This window comes from Strongylocentrotus purpuratus, unplaced genomic scaffold (assembly GCF_000002235.5).
Source record: "Strongylocentrotus purpuratus isolate Spur 01 unplaced genomic scaffold, Spur_5.0 spur5_scaffold_7, whole genome shotgun sequence".
Lineage (NCBI taxonomy): Eukaryota > Metazoa > Echinodermata > Echinoidea > Camarodonta > Strongylocentrotidae > Strongylocentrotus > Strongylocentrotus purpuratus.
The window spans coordinates 5,587,386-5,607,033 of NW_022145613.1; the positions used below are offsets into that span (position 1 = coordinate 5,587,386).

The 19,648-nt window shown below is 37.6% G+C and overlaps 2 protein-coding genes across 2 annotated transcripts in view; one reads left to right on the top strand and one right to left on the bottom strand.

Annotated features, from left to right (window-relative positions):
• Positions 1-3,399, bottom strand: part of LOC100890076 (low-density lipoprotein receptor-related protein 2) — a 41,356-nt gene extending 37,957 nt beyond the window's left edge. Inside the window, exon 1 of the mRNA XM_030974829.1 lies at positions 3,205-3,399. Coding sequence (XP_030830689.1) covers positions 3,205-3,328 — 124 coding nt within the window. The 5' untranslated portion in view covers positions 3,329-3,399. The remainder of the gene's footprint in view (positions 1-3,204) is intronic.
• A 10,285-nt stretch (positions 3,400-13,684) lies between these two features.
• LOC115919778 (toll-like receptor 3) lies at positions 13,685-16,473 on the top strand. The gene has a single exon (XM_030973953.1). The coding sequence runs from the start codon at positions 13,688-13,690 to the stop codon at positions 16,361-16,363; it is 2,676 nt and encodes an 891-aa protein (XP_030829813.1). The 5' UTR covers positions 13,685-13,687; the 3' UTR covers positions 16,364-16,473.
• Positions 16,474-19,648: the final 3,175 nt, after the last annotated feature.

Consider the following 19,648-nt stretch of genomic DNA (forward strand, 5'->3'; position numbering starts at 1 on the left):
CTTATTAATTGCTTTGTTTAATGGGGTTAAAAATATAACTCTAATGTATTTGTTGGCATTTGTTCAGTTGAAAAGTTGTGTTAGATTTCAAAGTTCAGTTTTTGTCTGAAAGAAGTAAAGAAAGTACTGGTTTCCAAAATATAAGACTAAAAAGTGGAAATACACAAGTTTTATGGATATATGTATGATATGAAAGGTTCATTCCATATCTTGGAAAGTATATTACTCGTGCTCATATTGCTTTTGATGCTTAACAAGATTTCTGTGGTAGATTCCATCCAAGGAAGGGAGGAATGTAGTATCGCCATTTGGCTTACCATAGTCACATACACATACACGCATACAGTACAACAACATAGAGAGACAGTGACGTTGTAACTAGGACAGACACAAATAAAACGTGCCAGTGTAGCAGCTACTGAACTGATATCTGAAGTGTGACTGTGTCATTTATTAGGACCCAATCATTACAGATGTATCTACCAAAGATGTAGGAAAGAAATTGAAGATAGAGGCTGGACACTCGACGGCAGAATTGACTGCATTTTCCAGTTTATCCGGTAATAAGGTCAGAAATAGCACAGGGAAATGGATCAAATACAACAATGTCATTATGACGTATATGATTACGTTTGTAAACCAGTGCGTTATTGTGATTTGTTGACAATATCCAAATTCTTGAAACTGTAATTAATCACCTACCAATGCCTTACTCACGCCATATAAGGCTCCACACTGTTATAACGCAGCTTGGATCGGAACGGGGGTATTAACATAACAAAACACTCAATTCTTTATTCACCCTTTCGGCTCTGGAGAAAGGATGATTACGTAACTTTCTTACCATGGACCATTGTACTCATTCTAAGGGCAGAAGCGATTGTCTGCAAAGACCGAATGGAATTTCGTGAACTGTATTATAGAACCTTACGAGTCCTCATATTGTATGCAATCTTCACCATGAATACATTCCATTTCATGGTACATGCATTAGGTTTTCATTCTGCTCACGTTTATTTTAAACGATGACTCACAGAAATCACCAACTAAAAAGATCTGGAAAGTTATTTGATATTCATCCATTACTTAAACTATAATCGGGAAGTCAACTGCAATTAAAAGAACGGTTGTTATTTAAAAGATATGACCACTTCATTTGTTGTCTTGATTTTGATCATCGTTATTTCTCAGTCGTTACAGAAGCCGTATAAGTATATATATTCCTCAAGATTGGGACTATATTCACGTCTGATATTGAAGCTGTCTCCGTGTATTATAGGCATATTTTTGTATATATGTTGTATTCGTAAAGTAACAGATGTAGTGTGTTCATCTCCTTACAATGTAGACATATATATCTGAATCTATGATATATCTGGCTAAGAATTCCAAGAGTTATGTTTTTAGACATATGGTTATGATTACTAATATATCTTAAGATAGAAATTTATATAAAAACATAATAAATGCAACATTCAATTTAAAAATGGTAGAAATTTGTTCCAAGAAAGAATGAGAATCAATAGTCCTTAACAATACTCATCGATTTCAGTATAACCTTTTCATTCATTAAGATACTAAATGTGTTAAAGTTGTTAACGAAATGCTTCCATGTAAAATGCAAGTGTGCATTGCAATTGCAGTGTGATGGTAAAAAATTTAAAACTATATTACTACTTTTCAATACTTTTAGCTACTGCTATAGAGCTACGACATATATACATATACATGCATCACAACTCGTGTAGTTATTTTATACTAACACTATCAATCTTATGTTCATCTCATTCTATATTACATTTTACATGACACAAAATAAACATTACATGTTGATTGGAATTACCCTAACTACATCAGCTGCATCTCATGAAACAAGATGCATTTGTGACAAATACGATATTTTAATAATGAGGTTGTACCTTATGAAGACAAAGTGGGGTCTAAGGGGAGGGGTGGAAGGGGTCAAATTAAAGCCAATACCGTATTCACTGCTTTCAAAGAATTAAACCAAAAGCAAATCTTGGCAATCTCAAGAAGGATATCCTTTTGAAAGTGTTCACTGTTGGTTGAAGACGTCACAATGACCTTGAACAAAGATGGCTTTTCAATGTCACCTTAGGGTCATTCAGAAGGATCTATTCAAGTTTCCATTAGCTCCTGGCATAGAAGGATTACAAACCACCATGTAAAGCCCTTTAGCTTCAGATCTTTACATCACATTCTTTGGTGGTTTGTTAAACTCTAGAACAGTGATTTACGGCTCAAAAATTATTCTCAATTTTCGAGACTCATTCATTTTATTTTTGCATAAATGACTAGCCTCATTACTATTTACTGATGCAATCACTATATCAGCATATCAGCAACATATCATTAATTCATTTATTCGTGTTGAAGATGACTTTTAATTCCTTCGAGTTTTAGAATGAATCCAATTGCAGAGAAAAAGCAATATTGTAGAGAACATATCTAAATCTTGTCTCTTTTCTTCATGTATTATTTGGATCATTCTCGATTTAATTTGTACCAAGCTTTCGAAATAGGAAATTATGATATGGTGATGATAATTAGAGGAGTAGTAGTAGTAGAAGTGGTAGTAGCAGCGGTAATAGAAGTAATAATAATCATAATAATAATAATAATAAAAACATTACTATCACCACTACTACTAATACTTAATACTAATGATGCTAATGGTGATATGATGATGATAATGATAATAATAATAAAAACAGTACAAATGATAATAATAACAAGAATAATCATAACAAAAATGCTAATTATATCATTTCAAAGTGTAGATAAATCAGTGAACATGATGATTATTATCATTTACACTTTCAATAAATCAATAAATGATAATTTATCAATTGCTATGATGGTTGTGCACACACAATGATGAATCATATAAAATTTTGAGCATCATCATTTTGATGCTTAATCAATTGTTGGAATACTTTGCAAGAGCACAATAAAACTTGAACAATCTATGACCATTATGAATTATGGGAAAAGGAAATCAAAATATTGCGACCACGAGACTTGTTTCCAAGGCAACTGTATGTAAATTATGATTCAAATGGTAAGTAATGTTTTGCTCTTATCTGCTATCTTCTCATGCTCCATCGTCTATGCACATACAAAAGCAAATAACTCATTTTATGCAACCAAAAATCAAGGAATAAAAGTATGCAATAAACTCACGTTGTCCACTGACTAATGATATTGCCAAAGCTGTTAAAATAGCGAAAATATACGTCCAATTCCGATGTGATCTTGGCATTCTGAGTTTTCCTATTGGCGTTGAATTACAGAGAGTCTTGTACATGCCTTCCTCGCATTATTGCACTTTCTTCGCGAATAACGGATCGTCGTACGTAACATCACGAAGCGGGTATGGCGTACAGCTACAAGTATGTGGCTACCGGGGGTGGTAGTTGATTCCATTCATGAAACTCATCCATGCGTCGCTTTATCCTTTCATTTTCATCCAATGATGGAACCTTCGTTGTTCTACGTCAACAAGCTTTTACTGGATTAAGGTTGACCCATGACCATTTTACGAAATATTGAAAAGGGTTTAATTCCTGGCCATTTTGAGGGGCGTTGGCGATTGTCTTTTGATATTTCGTAGGTGGGAGGGGGACTGACTCATTAGGACTAGGTCTATTATACATGTATCGCTTCCATCTTCATCATCTCGTAAATTTACCAATTTCAGTCTGCACGATCTTTTTTAGAATGTTAAGCGCTAATAAACTCTTTTAATATATTTATCACATTTTTGATTGGTATTGTTTAACACGTATATCAATTAACCTCGTACAGCAGTAAATGTATTTCTGTAGTGTTACAGTAGAACAAGCAAATTTTAAGAATTGTCATAACATTGAAATGCTGTGGTAGTACGTGAGTAGGCTTAATAGGGACTTTTAGATTCTGCACGACGAGAACGTGGACTGCCCTTTTAAGGCAATATGACGTCCTTTTAAGGCATTGGCAGTGACGCCACATTGCCTTAAAAGGGCAGTCCGCGTTCTCGTCGTGCAGAATCTAAAAGTCCCTATTGTCTCCGATATGGAGCCTTTGATCATGTTAGAGGGAATGTGACTGGAGATTAAATGTATCATTTTATTTGGATCAAGGAAAAGCATACAGGCAAACGAACAAAACAGCTAACATAGAAATGGTTGACTGATTATGTAGGCCATTTATCTGCATCGCTGCTAAATGCTAGATTTTTTAAATATAAAAAATGATAAGGCGTGCATAGTGGTTTCAAAGGGAAAACATAGACAAACGAAATTTATTCTACAAGGGTGCTCTATTAAAAGATTGGTGTGTGTGTGGCTTTAGGACATTGGTAGAACATGGGGCTACACACTCTCCTCTAAGAATGTCTCTCTGCAAATCTGTTATTGGTTATAATTTATTATGTTGGTATTTGCTTTTAGCCTTTGTTGATGTCTATAATGTCTATGGACAGAGATATCTTTTTGTATTTGTATAACAAAGACAAGAAAAACCATGGTGTCCCGATACGCGACGACAATATATAGTCATGACATGTATATAGATGGCTCTGATAACAGATATGTATCATTTAATCAGTCGAAAACTACTAGAGTGTTAAGTGGGTGGGGGGGGGGGGGGGCTTTTGGGGGTGAAGCCCTCTCAAGTGCGGACCCCCTCCCCCCAAAAGATAAATGCTCCTATATCTAGTAACTCACTGTGGGCTTCGACAGCTTGCGACTAGTTGGAGACACAACAATTACATTTGGAATCACACTGAGTTGGTATACGATTCGTGATTTTGTCACGCTCCCATATCTTGGAAGCAAGACACAGCGTAGCCTTCGGCTGGTATAGCGTTAGTCAATCTTGGTTTTCGGACGAGAAGTATAGTGGATAATTCGTACATGTAGCTCAGCAGTCTTGTCAATTTGAAACAGAACATGCAATATACCTGATGTTAGAAGGTCCGCTGTCAATGAATACGAATATCTAAATAAACATGAAATAACCTTATGGAGCTCTTCGTCTTTGCTGACCATTAGCTGATTATGCCCTATTCAAGTGTCTTTTATTTCATTAAAATATATAGACGTTAGCTACGACACTCTCCAAACTTTGAATTTATATTACCCCTTTAAAACAAAAAAGTTCCGCCTGAAATAAAAGGGCTTCTTCCACAAACTCCCAGGTAGCTAGCAATATAATAAAACGTCCGAACCCCTCACATTCCCTCACAGACCACAACCGCGGAGAATACAGAAATAGAGAGAGAGAGAGAGAGAGAGAGAGAGAGGGGGGGGGGGACGAGAGAGAAAGAGATGAGAGAGAGAGAGAGAGAGAGAGAGAGAGAGCGAGAGCGAGCGAGAGGGGGGGGGGGGTGGATTAGATTCTTTTTTTTTGTATTAGTCAAATTAAATGTAACCTACATGTAAATACAAAGATTACACGATATTAAAAAATGAAACCTAAATAATAATAACTTGAAAGGATGACGGCTGAAATGATTATATAATGCATTGTTACGTAACACTCTTTTCAGTTTATACAAAACTGAGGGATAGGAGAGTTAAAAAGAGTTGAGATGAGATGATAGAGAGAGAGAGAAAAAAAGATGGAATGAGATGAGGAAGAGAGAGAGAGAGAGAGAGCGAGAGAGAGAGATGGGCGGAGTTTTGAGGGAGGGGAAAATGGGGGGGGGGGGGGGGGTAGGAACGTAATGTAGCTAAACTGCCAGAGAGCTAAACTTTTGCCAATAAAGTCCGAATAATTTCTTTCTTACTTCATCTCTTAAAACCATTGTGACTACATGGTTAATTCTTGATGAATAAAGTTTACATCTTCTCATAAATGTATTTATTTCTTTAAAGAGTCACAGAGATGTATCAATATTTTTGAGAAGATATAAATTTTGCTTATCAAGAGTAAACCATATTGCCACCAAACTTCTTCAATAGAACAACAAAAATCTAATAACTTATGGGTGACAGGGTAATATCCACATCATATTTTAAATATATTACCGTGAGCATCAGGTTGCGCTAGGATTAATGTTTTGGCTACTATTAGAAACAGGCATCTACGATTTTGCACGATCTGATTATCTGGAATCGCCCGCCCCTTACGTTCATTTTCGCTGAATATCCATTCACCATTTATAGAGACATGCTGGATGTTTGGATGGCTACGAGAATATTTTTGTTAAAGGAAAGTGTTTCTAGGAGGAATGACATTATCTATAATAATAGATTTGTTTTTATCGATGGTCATGTTCATTTCGATGAGGGATTATTTAACAAAAATGTTTATAAGTTGCATCATATTGTTGATAAGGAAGGTAATATAAAATCTAATGAGGAATTTCAAAGAAAAGGTTTAAATAGTTTAGAAATTAGTAAAATACAACGTATTTTTCTTGGCATCCCGTCTACATGGAAACAATTTTTAAATAAAAATACTCACTCAAATATAGATAGGGAATTGGATATGGATATTATTATGTTTGAAAAGGTATATATGTTAGATCAAATAACCTCAAAAATTATATACGCTTTTTTATTAAATAAGAAAGTAGAAAAATCATATGCAGAACGACATTTAGAACAGACTTTTAATATTCATGGAAAAGATATACAATTAATATTTTTAAGACTTAGAAAGTGCACATTGAATAGTAAGCTTAGAGAATTTCAATTTAAAATGCTTTATAATATTATATATACCAAATTACATTTATATAAATTTAAAATGGTTAATAGTAATTTATGTTCTTTTTGTGGTAAATATGAGGAAACTTACGAGCATTTATTTTGTCTTTGTGAGAAAGTAATAGTGCAGCGGCTTAGCAAGAAAATTGTGCACTTTTTGATAAAAGCATGAAACTTCCAGCATAGTTAGCTTTCACCATAAGATTTATTTTCAGATGTGGAGGGAAATGAGATTTGACCTCTGATGACCCTGAGAGGTCAAATTCAAAATGGCCGCCAGTCCGCATGGTCTAATGTACAGACACGCTTAGTTTTTTAACCATATAGTCCAAAAACACATTCAAGGTGTCATTTCCAACTAAATTGGGGATGCCAAATCATTTAGTAATACTTTTGAGATCGCCAGAATTCAGGGTTTTGCATTAAGGTCAAGGTCAAGGTCAAAATTGAGTTTTGAATGTTTACAACAACAAAATCCCATTTATTTGTCATTTGTTTACCCCTATGATCTCAATCTTTTTTAAGAGTGGTTCCCCTGCAGACCATTAGATTCATTTTCAGATTTGGAGGGAAGTCAGATTTGACCTCTGATGACCCTGAGAGGTCAAATAAAAAATGACCGCCAGTCCCGCCTATTCTAATACACTTAACTTTTGAACCAAATACTCTAGAAAAACGATTGAGGTGTCATTTCTAACTAAATTGGGGATGCCAATTCATTTGGTAATACTTTTGAGATCATTTGAAATCAGGGATTTGCAATAAGGTCAAGGTCAAGGTCAAATTAGGCCCAAAAAGTGATTTTTTTTTTTTGTTTGTTTTTTGTTGTTGTTTAAACTTTGCCTCTATTTTGACAATAAAGGAGTCATTATTTACAAAAAATAAATAAAAAGGACACATGTACCACCACTTTGACTACCCAGGGCAAAATTTCATAGAGCTGCTTAACGGCCAATTGTGCTTACGTACGAGTTACTACTTCATAGCGCTGCTAACCGTATAAGCACACGAAAATGCATACTATAAACCTAACGGTGCTTACTGCAGGAAAATGAATTTTTTAACAATGCAAATCCATTGTGAACGCGCAAGGTGGACACCTTGTTTTCTCGATAATATGTGAGACCTATATGCTAACCTGCTTGAGCAAATTTGTCTGCTACAGTTAGCACGAAAATTAGCTTACCGGTAAGCAGCTTTATGAACCTGGGCCCAGAAGACAAAAAAAAAAGCTATTCCAAATACGAACCTGCTCATTACCACAGCTATAGTTATCCACATAAATTTAGCACTGCATGTCCACAAAATCAAAATCTAACAGTCTCCAGAACAAGAGCACAGTGCAGTGCACTTGAGTGCAGCTTTGGCACATTTGCAACGTCCAGTGCACCCTTTCTTGCAGCGACAGTGTATCAATTCATGGCACGATTTTGATGCCTCCGGGAGAGTGGTCCAAAGAGGCTGCCACCCAGTTGTTTCATTTGTCCAGCCCCAGTCAGATGGCTCTGGCATCTCTGGATTCTTGGCCAATGTCTGGTTCCAACAGTTGGCCTGGTAGCAAGTGCGCTTGATGTGCTGCTTAAAGGCTGCCTGGGTTGGAGGAATGTTCTCAAGGTTTCTAGATTTCTGTGCGAAGAGCTGTTTCCTGGCATCATTCACTTCTATGCTCTCACTGGTTCGGTCGTACATCAGCACTACAAATCGCTCTAGCAGTAACATTGATCCTTCACTGACCTCACTTGGCATGCACAGGAGTTCACTAAAAGCATCATTCACCTCTGGGAAAGACTTCCAAGTTTCCCAGGCAGTCTTCTTTCCTCTGCCAGCGAATGCAGAAACAGTGTCACAACCGGTGAACGCATGAAAGACTGGGAGAGTCATACACTGTGTCGGAGTCATGGTGGCAACCATTTCGTGAACAGCTATGTACCGAAAGCTTGATCCGACACCGAAAGCGATCCACAGCTCATTAGGAGCTGCATTGCTGAATGAAGCCACGGCAAGTACAACCACATCAGTATCAACGGTACGTATGGTTACCTAATTTTTGCACCCTTTTTGCACAGCATCTGCCACATGCAAAAGTAGACGAGTGACAGCCTCGTCGTGCGAGCATGGGGCAAGGCCTGCCAAGTGTGACTCAGCAGGAGAACAGAGTACTCCACTTCCATCTGTTGCGTATAGTTCCTTGTCCTGTGGTAGAGGAAGATTAACGGCTTCGCGTGACAGGAAAGCAAATATAATTCAGTTTTGTTCTCATCGACTCGGAGGAAGTCCTTCCAGTTTTTTGGCAGCACAGTAGAAGGAGCCACCCTTTTCCTGGTGCCCTTTCCCCTTTTCTGTCTTGTTGAGGCTTTCAGGCTAGCAGGTAAGTATACATCCCAGACAAGGTCAATGCAGATGCTTTTCTCTAGTTGAGCAAAGATGTATGGGGCAAACACTCTTTCTCCATACTCTTGAAATGTTCTTGATGTTCCAGGATTGAGCATTTGAACCACAGCTGCACCATCAAGAATTATTGCTTGGGCCACAGGTGCACTATTGTTTTCGAGCAGATTTGATTCCAGGCAGCGAAGTAGATCTGCTTTAACTCCAAACCGCATTTTTCCTCCAGTTGCCAGAGCTGGCGGGGCTGCCTGGTTTTCATGGGAGAAGAAATTGTCCATGTCTCCATCCCGTGTCTGACACAAGATGTACAGCCTCGAAAATAGACCACAATCACCCTTAAATGCTGCGAGCTGTGCCTTCTGTTTTGACATAACCTTGGCCGGCTGCCGACTGAAAAGTGGCAACTGGTTCTTAGGAAGTGTTTGTGTAATAGGTGTTGTACACTGCTCTAGCCTTTCTGTCACAAACTTTGTGTACTGCTCCTCACCGAGGGTCTCAATCCTTCTCACCGTTTCAGCCACTTGGGGGTCCATGATGTCGCTTGTGTCAAAGACTAGCAGGTCTTGACTTTGTTCTAGAAATGGATTCCCCATCTCTTCCAGTACTTTCAGAAGTGCCGTAACATCCCTCAGGAATGCTGCCTGCACTCCAGGTTGCTGGTCATGGTGATGTTGTCCAGTGTGAGCAGAACCATTATTTTGCTCTATGGCCTGTTCCTCAAATTCTGTAGTGATCCTGGCAATTTCTGGCCTTGCTACCATCCAGCGTCAGAGTGCTCCTGGATTGCCAGTAAGTCCAATAGCTCCTCCAGAACCTTTCACTGTTGCGTTGTTCTGCTCATGACACTGGTCAATTGCCATGGCAGAAAATTTGTTGCTGGTTTTGTGCACTACAAAATTTCCAGACATGAATTCTGCTAGTACATCTGGGTGTTTTACAGCGAGAGTTGTCATGTCACGGATGTGTACGGAAAGCCATCTGGAGTAGTGCGTGTGATCTAGGGCGAACATCCAGGGCATAATCTGCGTCAGGGATTCCACGTACAGCTTGAAGTTACCTTCACGAAGAGACCTGATGTACCGCAGCAACAGAAGCTCTAATGACAGGGTCTTAAGCCAGAAGTCAAAGTGAACACAGGCCTTTGCTCTCCGTACGCACCACTCCTCAAAAGGCGGACTATCTGGTTGAATGGCATCAGTATCATCTAATGTGCATTCGTCAATGTAAGCTTGTTGGAGGAGAGTAAAAAGGCTCGCAGCTGTGACCTGGTGGGCATGGCGGGTCTTGGTGACATGGCTAGCATGTATGAAGGAATTTGCTGTCCCGGAACTTGCAATGTCGGCCTGTACCATGGCGTTTGTCCAGCCACTGTCTTCCAACCAGTCTCCCAACAACTTCAACATGGCCATCTCGATGTGTAGACCACCAAACATGATCACAAAGTGATCCTCTCCGTTTTTTGTTTTTTTTGGTAAACATTAAAAACTTGCTATTTATAGTCAATTTCGACCTTGACCTTGACCTAATTTAAAAACCCTGAGTTCTGGCGATCCCAAAAGTATTACCAAATGAATTGGCATCCCCAATTTAGTTAGAAATGATACCTTAATCGTTTTTCTGGACTATTTGGTCAAAAGTTAAGTGTTTTTGAATAGGCGGGACTGGCAGCCATTTTTTATTTGACCTCTCAGGGTCATCAGAGGTCAAATCTGATTTCGCTCTACATCTGAAAATGAATATCATGGTCTGCAGGGGAACCACTCTTAAAGAAATTTGAGAACATAGGAGCGAACAAATGACAAATAAATGGGATTTGTTTCGTTGTAAACATTGAAAACTTGCTATTTTTAGTCAATTTTGACCTTAACCTTGACCTAAATGCAAAACGTTACCCCGAAATCTGGCGATCTCAAAAGTATTACCAAATGCATTGGCATCCTCAATTTAGTTGGAAACGACACCTTAAATGTTTTTCTGGACTATTTGGTTCAAAAGTTAAGCGTGTTTGTACATTAGACCATGCGGACTGGCGGCCATTTTGAATTTGACCTCTCAGGGTCATCAGAGGTCAAATCTGACTTCCCTCCACATCTGAAAATGAATCTTATGGTCTAAACTAACTATGCTAGAAGTTTCATGCTTTTATCAAAAAGTGCACAATTCTCGTTATATGGGGAGCTAATCCGCTGTACTATAAAACCAATTTGGGAAGAGTGTGGGAATTCATTTAATTTAGTAGAAATTACAAATATAAATTGGAAAGGTATCCATGTAGGGATAGTTGAGTTTAACATAGGGAAGGAACAGTTATTAAATCATATCATAATTTTGATAAAATATATGATATTTATAGATAGTAAAAATAGACAAAAACCACCAACTTATTTAGAGATTAAGAAAAGATTATTAGAAAATAGAAAGGAGGAGAAGAAATTAGCTGGGGACCGAGGTACACTCACATATCATTTTAGAAAGTGGGACAATTTAGAATAGCTTCGTGCAGAATAAATAAAATAAGGAAGGCGAATAGAAGCAATGAAATGGACATGGCTGATATAATGGTCGAGATTCCCACAAAATGTAGGCATGTTTTAAGTGGGTGTGTGTGTGGGTGTCTGTGCACGTGTGTGTATGTGTGTATGTAAGTATTTTTTTTTTCTTTTTTTTCTTCTTCTTTTTTTCTTCTCTTAAATGTCTTTTTATGTTCATGCCTTCTTCATGCATGCATGTTTCATGCTTTATTTGATGTAAATAGTAAAATTTCATTTGTATTATTTAGATGTGAATGTAAAATCATATTCTATATAATAATATTAACATGCAGATTATTTTATGTATTGATTTTGTTATTGTTTGTGAAAAGCAATGGAGAAAATAAAATATCATTGAAAACAAAAAAATGTGTCGTGAGAGTGTATTGTAGTACAGGAAAAATATGAAAACATTAATCTTAGACTGCGGAATCTTGGCGTATTATCCTTATACATGCACGTATTATCACGTTGCATTAAGGCATATCAGGTTTATTGATAACCTATCCATCTGCATTAGCTAAATGGTACAACTAGAGTGAAATGCAATGTAAGGACTCTTCTTTTGAAGTCATAAAATCTAGGAAGAGATCATCAATCATTTAGCGCCAAGATAAGTCACGTGATTCCATTATTCTAAATTGTGGGTCAGTGCTGATTTTGTAAAATTATACATAGGCTAAATAATTCTGTACTATATATATACATGTATATTCATGTATTGGCATCATCCCAAAACGGCAGACGGAATAGAATTTGATAAAAATTTCTTCACGTGACGGAGTGTTGATAAAGATAAGGAAACACAACGATGCTATTCCTATGGCACTCATTACTGGGGAGGGATTGCATTTCAGTTCTGTGGAGGAAATAATTATGTGTTTAATTAATGAATTTTCCATCTTGACGGAGAAAATGAAGGTCTTTTCTCATACATTGATGTTTGCAAAAGAACGAATATTATCTCACCATATTTATTGTTTTATGTAATATATTTTTTAATCAACAAAGAAGGGGAGCTAAAAACATGCTCCTAGATTAAGCAGTCCGCTAATTTGGTAAATATATAATTGCCATTTTATAACCTTGATTAGTCTTTACAAAATTAGGAAGCCCGAAAGAGATTTTTAATTTGATTTGTTTCTTTGTTCTGTGGTTATACAGAAACTGTTTAAAGAACCTTCGCGTGACTACGAACATCCGATGTAAGCGTCCTCTTATACCTTTTGTATCCGGGATCTGTTATCTTGGATAAACGAGTGCTTGACTGTACCAATCACCTAAGAAAAAGTCACGCATGTTTGTATAGGTTTCATATCATATTTTGTAATATGATAGGTTTCATATCATATTTCGTGATGTGATGTTTTGTGATGCAACTCAATGTAATTACATTATCTCATTAACAGAATTGTGTCATCGCTGTAAAAGAAGAAACCACAAAGCAGGAAGCAGATAATCGATAAATTTTCCTTTTATTAGATTTCACTTGCAAATTTGCTCATAAATTATTGTTTCGGTTAACAACTTATAACAAGTGCCTCCTTTCGTTATTGAGCGTTCATAAACTGACATTCAATGCTATCACAGCATATCCATTATAATCCTTCGTAAGTTACACTGAACTGGCTGGACAAGGAGAGTTATGTGGGTAGGTATATTGGTGATTGGAAAAGACAGTATAAATTTATATATTTAATTGTTCTAATTACTTGGAAGCACTGCATGCCTCTGATCGTCATACGATGGTCACGGGTTTAATCCTTGTTCGATGCTTACTTTCTTGAACAAGATGTTTTGCCTCTCGACCTTTGTCTATTGAATGGGTGCCTGGCAATGTTGGGAGATAGTTGGCAGGACCCGCAGGTAGAACGCTAACAATATTGCTGAGGCTACCCATTGTAATTAGGACTGTTGTGTTGTTGTTGCTGTTGTTGTCAGTGTACTATTTTTTTATTAACGTAGTAAAGGGTTTGACAATATTGGAAATGGATGACTGATGTCATATGAAATGCTCCTTTTCATACACAGATATACCAAGCAGACAGTATGGCATCACATTCGCGTACACTTCTCTTCGGCATCATTCACATGACCTTCATCATAGTAGGGACAACATCACTTGCTGCGAAGGAAGATCCTGGAAGAACTGACAACGGTCTCTCCGATCATAACCCTACCAACCCGGGACAAGGAACGTCCTGCTATGTTGACGTCTCAACAAGGATGGTGAACTGCTCTCACCGCGGTCGCACAGAAGTTCCAGGAGATATTCCTTCGAACGCCCAGATTTTGTCACTTTCCTACAACTTGCTGCAAAAGATCCGCAACGAATCTTTTGCCCATTTGAAGAATCTTGTGGATATATCGCTGAAGTATAACGTTATATGTGCCATTGAAGTAGGTGCGTTCTTTGAACTCTATCTCTTGCAGTCGGTGAATTTAGTGGGGAATCGACTGTCTGTCCTGCCGAGTCAACTCTTTAGTCAAAACTTTTACATGACGGATATATTTCTGAGAGACAATAACTTAACGGATGTACCAGATCTGTACTTGAAGGCACCAAATCTATCTTTTATTGACCTTGGAGAGAACTCTATCAAGTCAGCGAATTTCAGGATGCACTTTGCCACAGAATGTAACATTATGTTAATAGATCTCAGTAATAATCATATCAAACGAATACGAGAGAGTGATTTGACAAATTTAAACGTTTGTAGCAACATTAATCTCATTGACTTCTCATCAAATGATATATCATCGATACAGCCACTTAGTTTGCATGGAATGAATGTTAGTGGAATCCGATTTCGAGAGAACCCTTTATTTAAAAAAGGGGTTGTAGAGATTTTTGAGGCTACGGTAAAAGCTCCTTATGTTACTTACATAACTCTAGTGAGAACAAGGTTACCTTGTCTTTCTGCTGATATCTTCATTCCTTTGGAAACACATGCATTGAAAACTTTGTCCTTGAGTGAAAACAACATCTCTTCAATCCCTGATAACGTTTTTCATTATTTAACAAGACTGGAGAGGTTGCATTTGACCGATAATAAAATAACAGTAATTTCTCCATCGGGTTTTAATAACTTGTCTTCACTTGAAGAGCTTTTCCTTGATAACTGTAGGGTTGTGTCTTTAAAGACCCCAGCTGAAACAGGGGTTTGGGAACCACCGCTTAGGGCACTGTCCTTAGGTAACAATTACCTGCATGAGATCCCATCGAAAGCGTTCGTTGGTTTGAAGGTTTTGATTTACCTAACACTTCATTTCAATTCTATCAGGGTCATTCACCCGGATTCCTTTTATGGTCTGGCCAGCCTCGAAGTCCTTCAGATGGAAGACAATTTACTGATCAGTCCTCTGAGGTTCGGCACTATATCAACCTTGATAACCCTTGATCTAAGTAATTCTGGTATCAACTCACTTGATCCCCATAACACATTCACTGGTCTATCATCACTGTCTGAATTGATGCTTGATAACAATTATCTTCATATTTCTGACATATGGGACAATGAAGGTAACATATCTATATTTCGGGACCTACGCAAATTAAAGAAACTTGACTTAAGTGTCAACCAGCTTCAAAGTGAATTGCCAAGTGGATGCTTTAAAGGTCTTCACAGCCTAGAGCAACTAAACCTTCAAGGCATGTCACTTCCAAGGCTAAATCCAGACCTTTTCAAAGGCCTTGCTAATCTTCAATTGATTTCCCTGGATGACAATGCGTTAAAAGATCTTCACCCCGAGATATTTCATGATCAGGGTAATTTATTTTCTCTTTACCTGAGTCGAAATCCTATCTCAAGTTTAGACGATCAGTTATTTGTACGCACTAAAAAGCTATCTGTGCTTAGCCTGTCGAGCACGAACATAGATGTCATAACGGAAAAGACTCTAGGTCCACTTATACCTTCTTTGTCTACCTTAGATTTGTCGAGAAAAGCACTGTCATGTAATTGCAAAAATAATTGGTTAAGAAACTGGATACAAAACAGCAGTGCAGAAGTCCTCTTAGATGGTACCATTTGCTCTAGTGCTTCTCCTCAAAAACTTGAAGGTAAACCATTTGAAGAGTTCGAGCCCGCCCTCTACTGTGGTCCGAAGATTCTCTTATATTCCTGCATATCGGTGGTTTCTGTGATGATAATAGCTATCATGGTCTTGTTATACTACAATCGTTGGTGGATGAACTACAAATGCTTCCTTTTGAAACTCTGCATCATCGGTTACAGCGAAATAGTCGAAGATCGGGATTACGAATACGACATCAACATCGTTTTCGAAGACGCCGACGAAGAATGGGTCAATGAGAGTTTGGTGCCGAATATTCAGGAGCGCGAACCCGAGGTCAGGCTCCTGGTCGGAGACGACATGCTCCCGCTTGGGATGTATCGGCTTGATGCTGTTGCCCACGTCATTGACAATAGTTACAAGTCTGTATTCATCGTCAGTCAAAGTGCGATCAAAGACAGCTGGTTCCTGACCAAACTACGCATTGCCTTGCAACACGTCAACCACGCCAAACGCGACGCGGTTCTTTTCGTGTTCATGGACGACATTGCGGATGAAGATCTTCCCTACCTGATTCGCCTCTTGCTGAGTTTCAACCGACCCTACCTCCAGTGGGATGCAGACCCAAGGAATCAAGAATGTTTCTGGGAACTGTTCACGAAAAGCGTTCGCGTCACCACCAAACTCAATTACACTATTCCATTTTAGATGTGAAGTCTAAAGCACGTTCTCTGGGAAAATACAAAATAGGCGTGGGATCTGCAGTGATTTGTATTTAGAATAATGCAGACAAAATTATCCTTTTTTTAGGAGTTGAAAGATAATGACCTTTCTTTACATTATAATATTTCTTCTTATTTTTCGTTCTCAAGCTTGGCCATGGAAATATCTTCATTTCAGTCGGCAATAATATCAGCTTTTTTTAAACATTGGACCTAAGGTAATTCTGTATATGTTTTTTTTTCGGAGCGTATTGCAATTGGGATTTGTTTCTTCAGATCTAAGAATGGTAACCCCTAATTTCTTTAATTTTTGTGTTCATACTTTGTCTAATAGAATACTTAAGTAATTTATGTGTAATGGCGTAAAACTTTTGAAGAGCATAAAAGATAATGTCTTTTATTCTCTTTGCAGACGACACTAATATGTTTTATTCACACCGTGACCCTCAATATCTCCTGAGGACCGTTAATAGTGAACTTAAGCGGATACAAGCATGGATTTTCTTGCCAATATAATATTTCTTCCTTTTTTTCGTTCTCAAGCTTGGCCATGTAATTATCTTCAATTCGGTCGGCCATAATATCAGCTTTTTTTTTTTTTTTTTTTACATTGGCCCTTAGGTAATTCTGTATATGTTTTTTTTTTCGGAGCGTATTGCAATTGGGATTTGTTTTCTTCAGATCTAAGTACGGTAACCCCTAAGTTCCTCCATTTTCGAGGTCATACTAATAGAATATTTAAGTAATGTATGTGTAATGGCGTAACACGTTTGAAGAGCATATGAACATATGGAAGGAGGCATGAATCCAAATAATGCAGGGCCTTTTAGTTTCGGTTATTTTAGCTGCCTGCCTCATTCATGTTATACTCATCTTCTCGACTTTGCGTCGTTTCTTCGTTCTTTGTATTATGATGCCTTTGACTTTTCAAATGAATAATTACGATAAAAATTAAAAAAACACTGTAAATTTACAGTCAGTATCAGGCGCGTACGCAGGGGGGGGGGGGGGGGTGTTTGGGGGGTTAAACCCCCCCTTGATATTTTTATGTGTGTAAACCCCCCTAAAATATCCCTAAAACCCCCCCCCCCTTTGATTTTTTTTTTTTTTTTTTTTTTTTTTTTATTATTTAAAAAAAAAAAAAAAAATTACCCCGATGACTGACCTAAGAAAGGTGACCTTACCCCCCCCCCAACGGAGCAAAATGTCAAATTTTCAAATTTCTAGACCAAAAAAAAAAAAAAAAGTCCTCTTACCCCCCCCCCCCCCCCCCCCCCCCCCCCCCCCCTCCGCTTATTCAGCGGTCGGTTGAGTCGTTGCGATTTTTTTGGGACAAAAAAAAAAAAAAAGTGTCCGCTTACCCCCCCCCCCCCCCCCCCCCCCCCCCCCTCCCCCCTGAGCGACTTTTTGGCCGGCGCGATTTTCAAATTTTCCTGAGTCGTTACGAAATTTTGGACCCGATTTTAAAACCCCCCCCCCCTTGAAAAAATCATGCGTACGCCACTGGTCAGTATCAATGTATGATGTGAATATAATGTTATCCCATTACTTGTAGCTTTTCAAATGAAAACTAACGTTATTTAAAGTACAAAAAATAATGATTTCCTGACATAATTTCCTGTTGACGTCATATTCATATACATGTATGTTTAAATTAAGTCATTCCTACACCAATTTTATACACAGCTAGTACGTAATATTGGCTTCCTTTCTCTCTATCTACTTTCATTTCATGCTTTCGTCTTTTCTTTTTTGCTTTCTTTCTATCTTTCTGTCTTTCTATCTTGCTTTCTTTCTATCTTTACTGTGTTCATATCTAATGTATTTTATTTGTTACACATTTCATGATGTACTCTATCGGGCTCCAGTAAAATGGGTTTTCTGCCGTCGATATCAAGACTTTTAGTTCAGTGCTATACAAACAACGTTCTGTAAACGTCAAATGTAAATGATATATAGAAGACCAGTCTCCATATTCATTTAATATTTGAAAATCCTATCATTTATATGCTCATTTTATTTTTGTAAAGTTCAAATGGAAAATAGTATATGAATTAAAATTAAGTATATCATTTAGTACATATATCTTTATCTCCTTTTTTCATAACCAACTTTTTTTAACCAGGTCATTGCTCAGTCATAAATTAGTATGGTACATTCTTATGATTATTCGTGATGTAATTGATGACTTCTTTGGAGATTTACTAATGAACTAAATATTCTAGATTGATACCACCTTTATGACAAACAATCAAACAAAGAGAACATAATTTTCATTTCGTTTTTTTAAGAATGCAATAACTGTTTTTCAAACTTCCCGGCTATGCCGAGTCGATGATAAAAAGATAAGCTTATACTTAAGAAGATTTCCATTTGGACACTAGGCACAATATTTAAAGAGAGGGTTTCAAAATACTGTTATAAAATCTCTTGGCGACTATCATCATTACCAGTCTGTATAGGAATTAATCAATAAGCCAGGTTGCTATCGCATTAACATTTAATGGACACTTCTTACTCATGATGGCACACACAACTTTGCCAGAGGTTTGCCCAATACAGCAAAATAGCACGCTGGATTTCTTCCACTCCAATTATAAGATGTAAATTGAGTAGTTCGTCACATTTGGACAAAGTTTTATTGAAAATATCTTGTCCTTTCCGATAATGTATTTAGATTTGTTTGGCTTGATGTAGGTCTCGTCCGTGTGACTGGAATCTTAAGGCACTCATACATTGTATCTTAAACCCCACTGTACTACCGACAGCTACTTGCGCCCTCTATATAGCAAACAATGCCTAGTCAGTGCATGTTGGTTCTCCATGATCCCCTTTTTCTTATGTTAATTGAGAACTGATTTGATGAGATAAACACCTGTTAGTAAACTTGCAGGGAGGTCTAATCCCCTGGCCAAACTAGTACAGACGGGCTTTAAGCTTTCATAAATAATTGACACGTTGACACTTGCCTTGTGAAAAGGAACAGCATATGCCATTTTATTATCCAAATACTATACACGTACAAATAGGCAATACAAGCAGTTCTGTACACTCGTCATATATCAGCCTTTATACAGCATTACATATACATACTCTCATAATATTTGTCATGCATAAATTATTAACAATCTGCGGATCGAGGATTCTCTGGCGGGGGGGGGGGGGGGGGCAAACGCGTCTGAATATTACGTGTTCTGTGACGAGCAAAACAATAAACAAAAGTTTGTTTTATGTCTCTGGTAAGCAAAATACAAACAATAAAAAATCTATA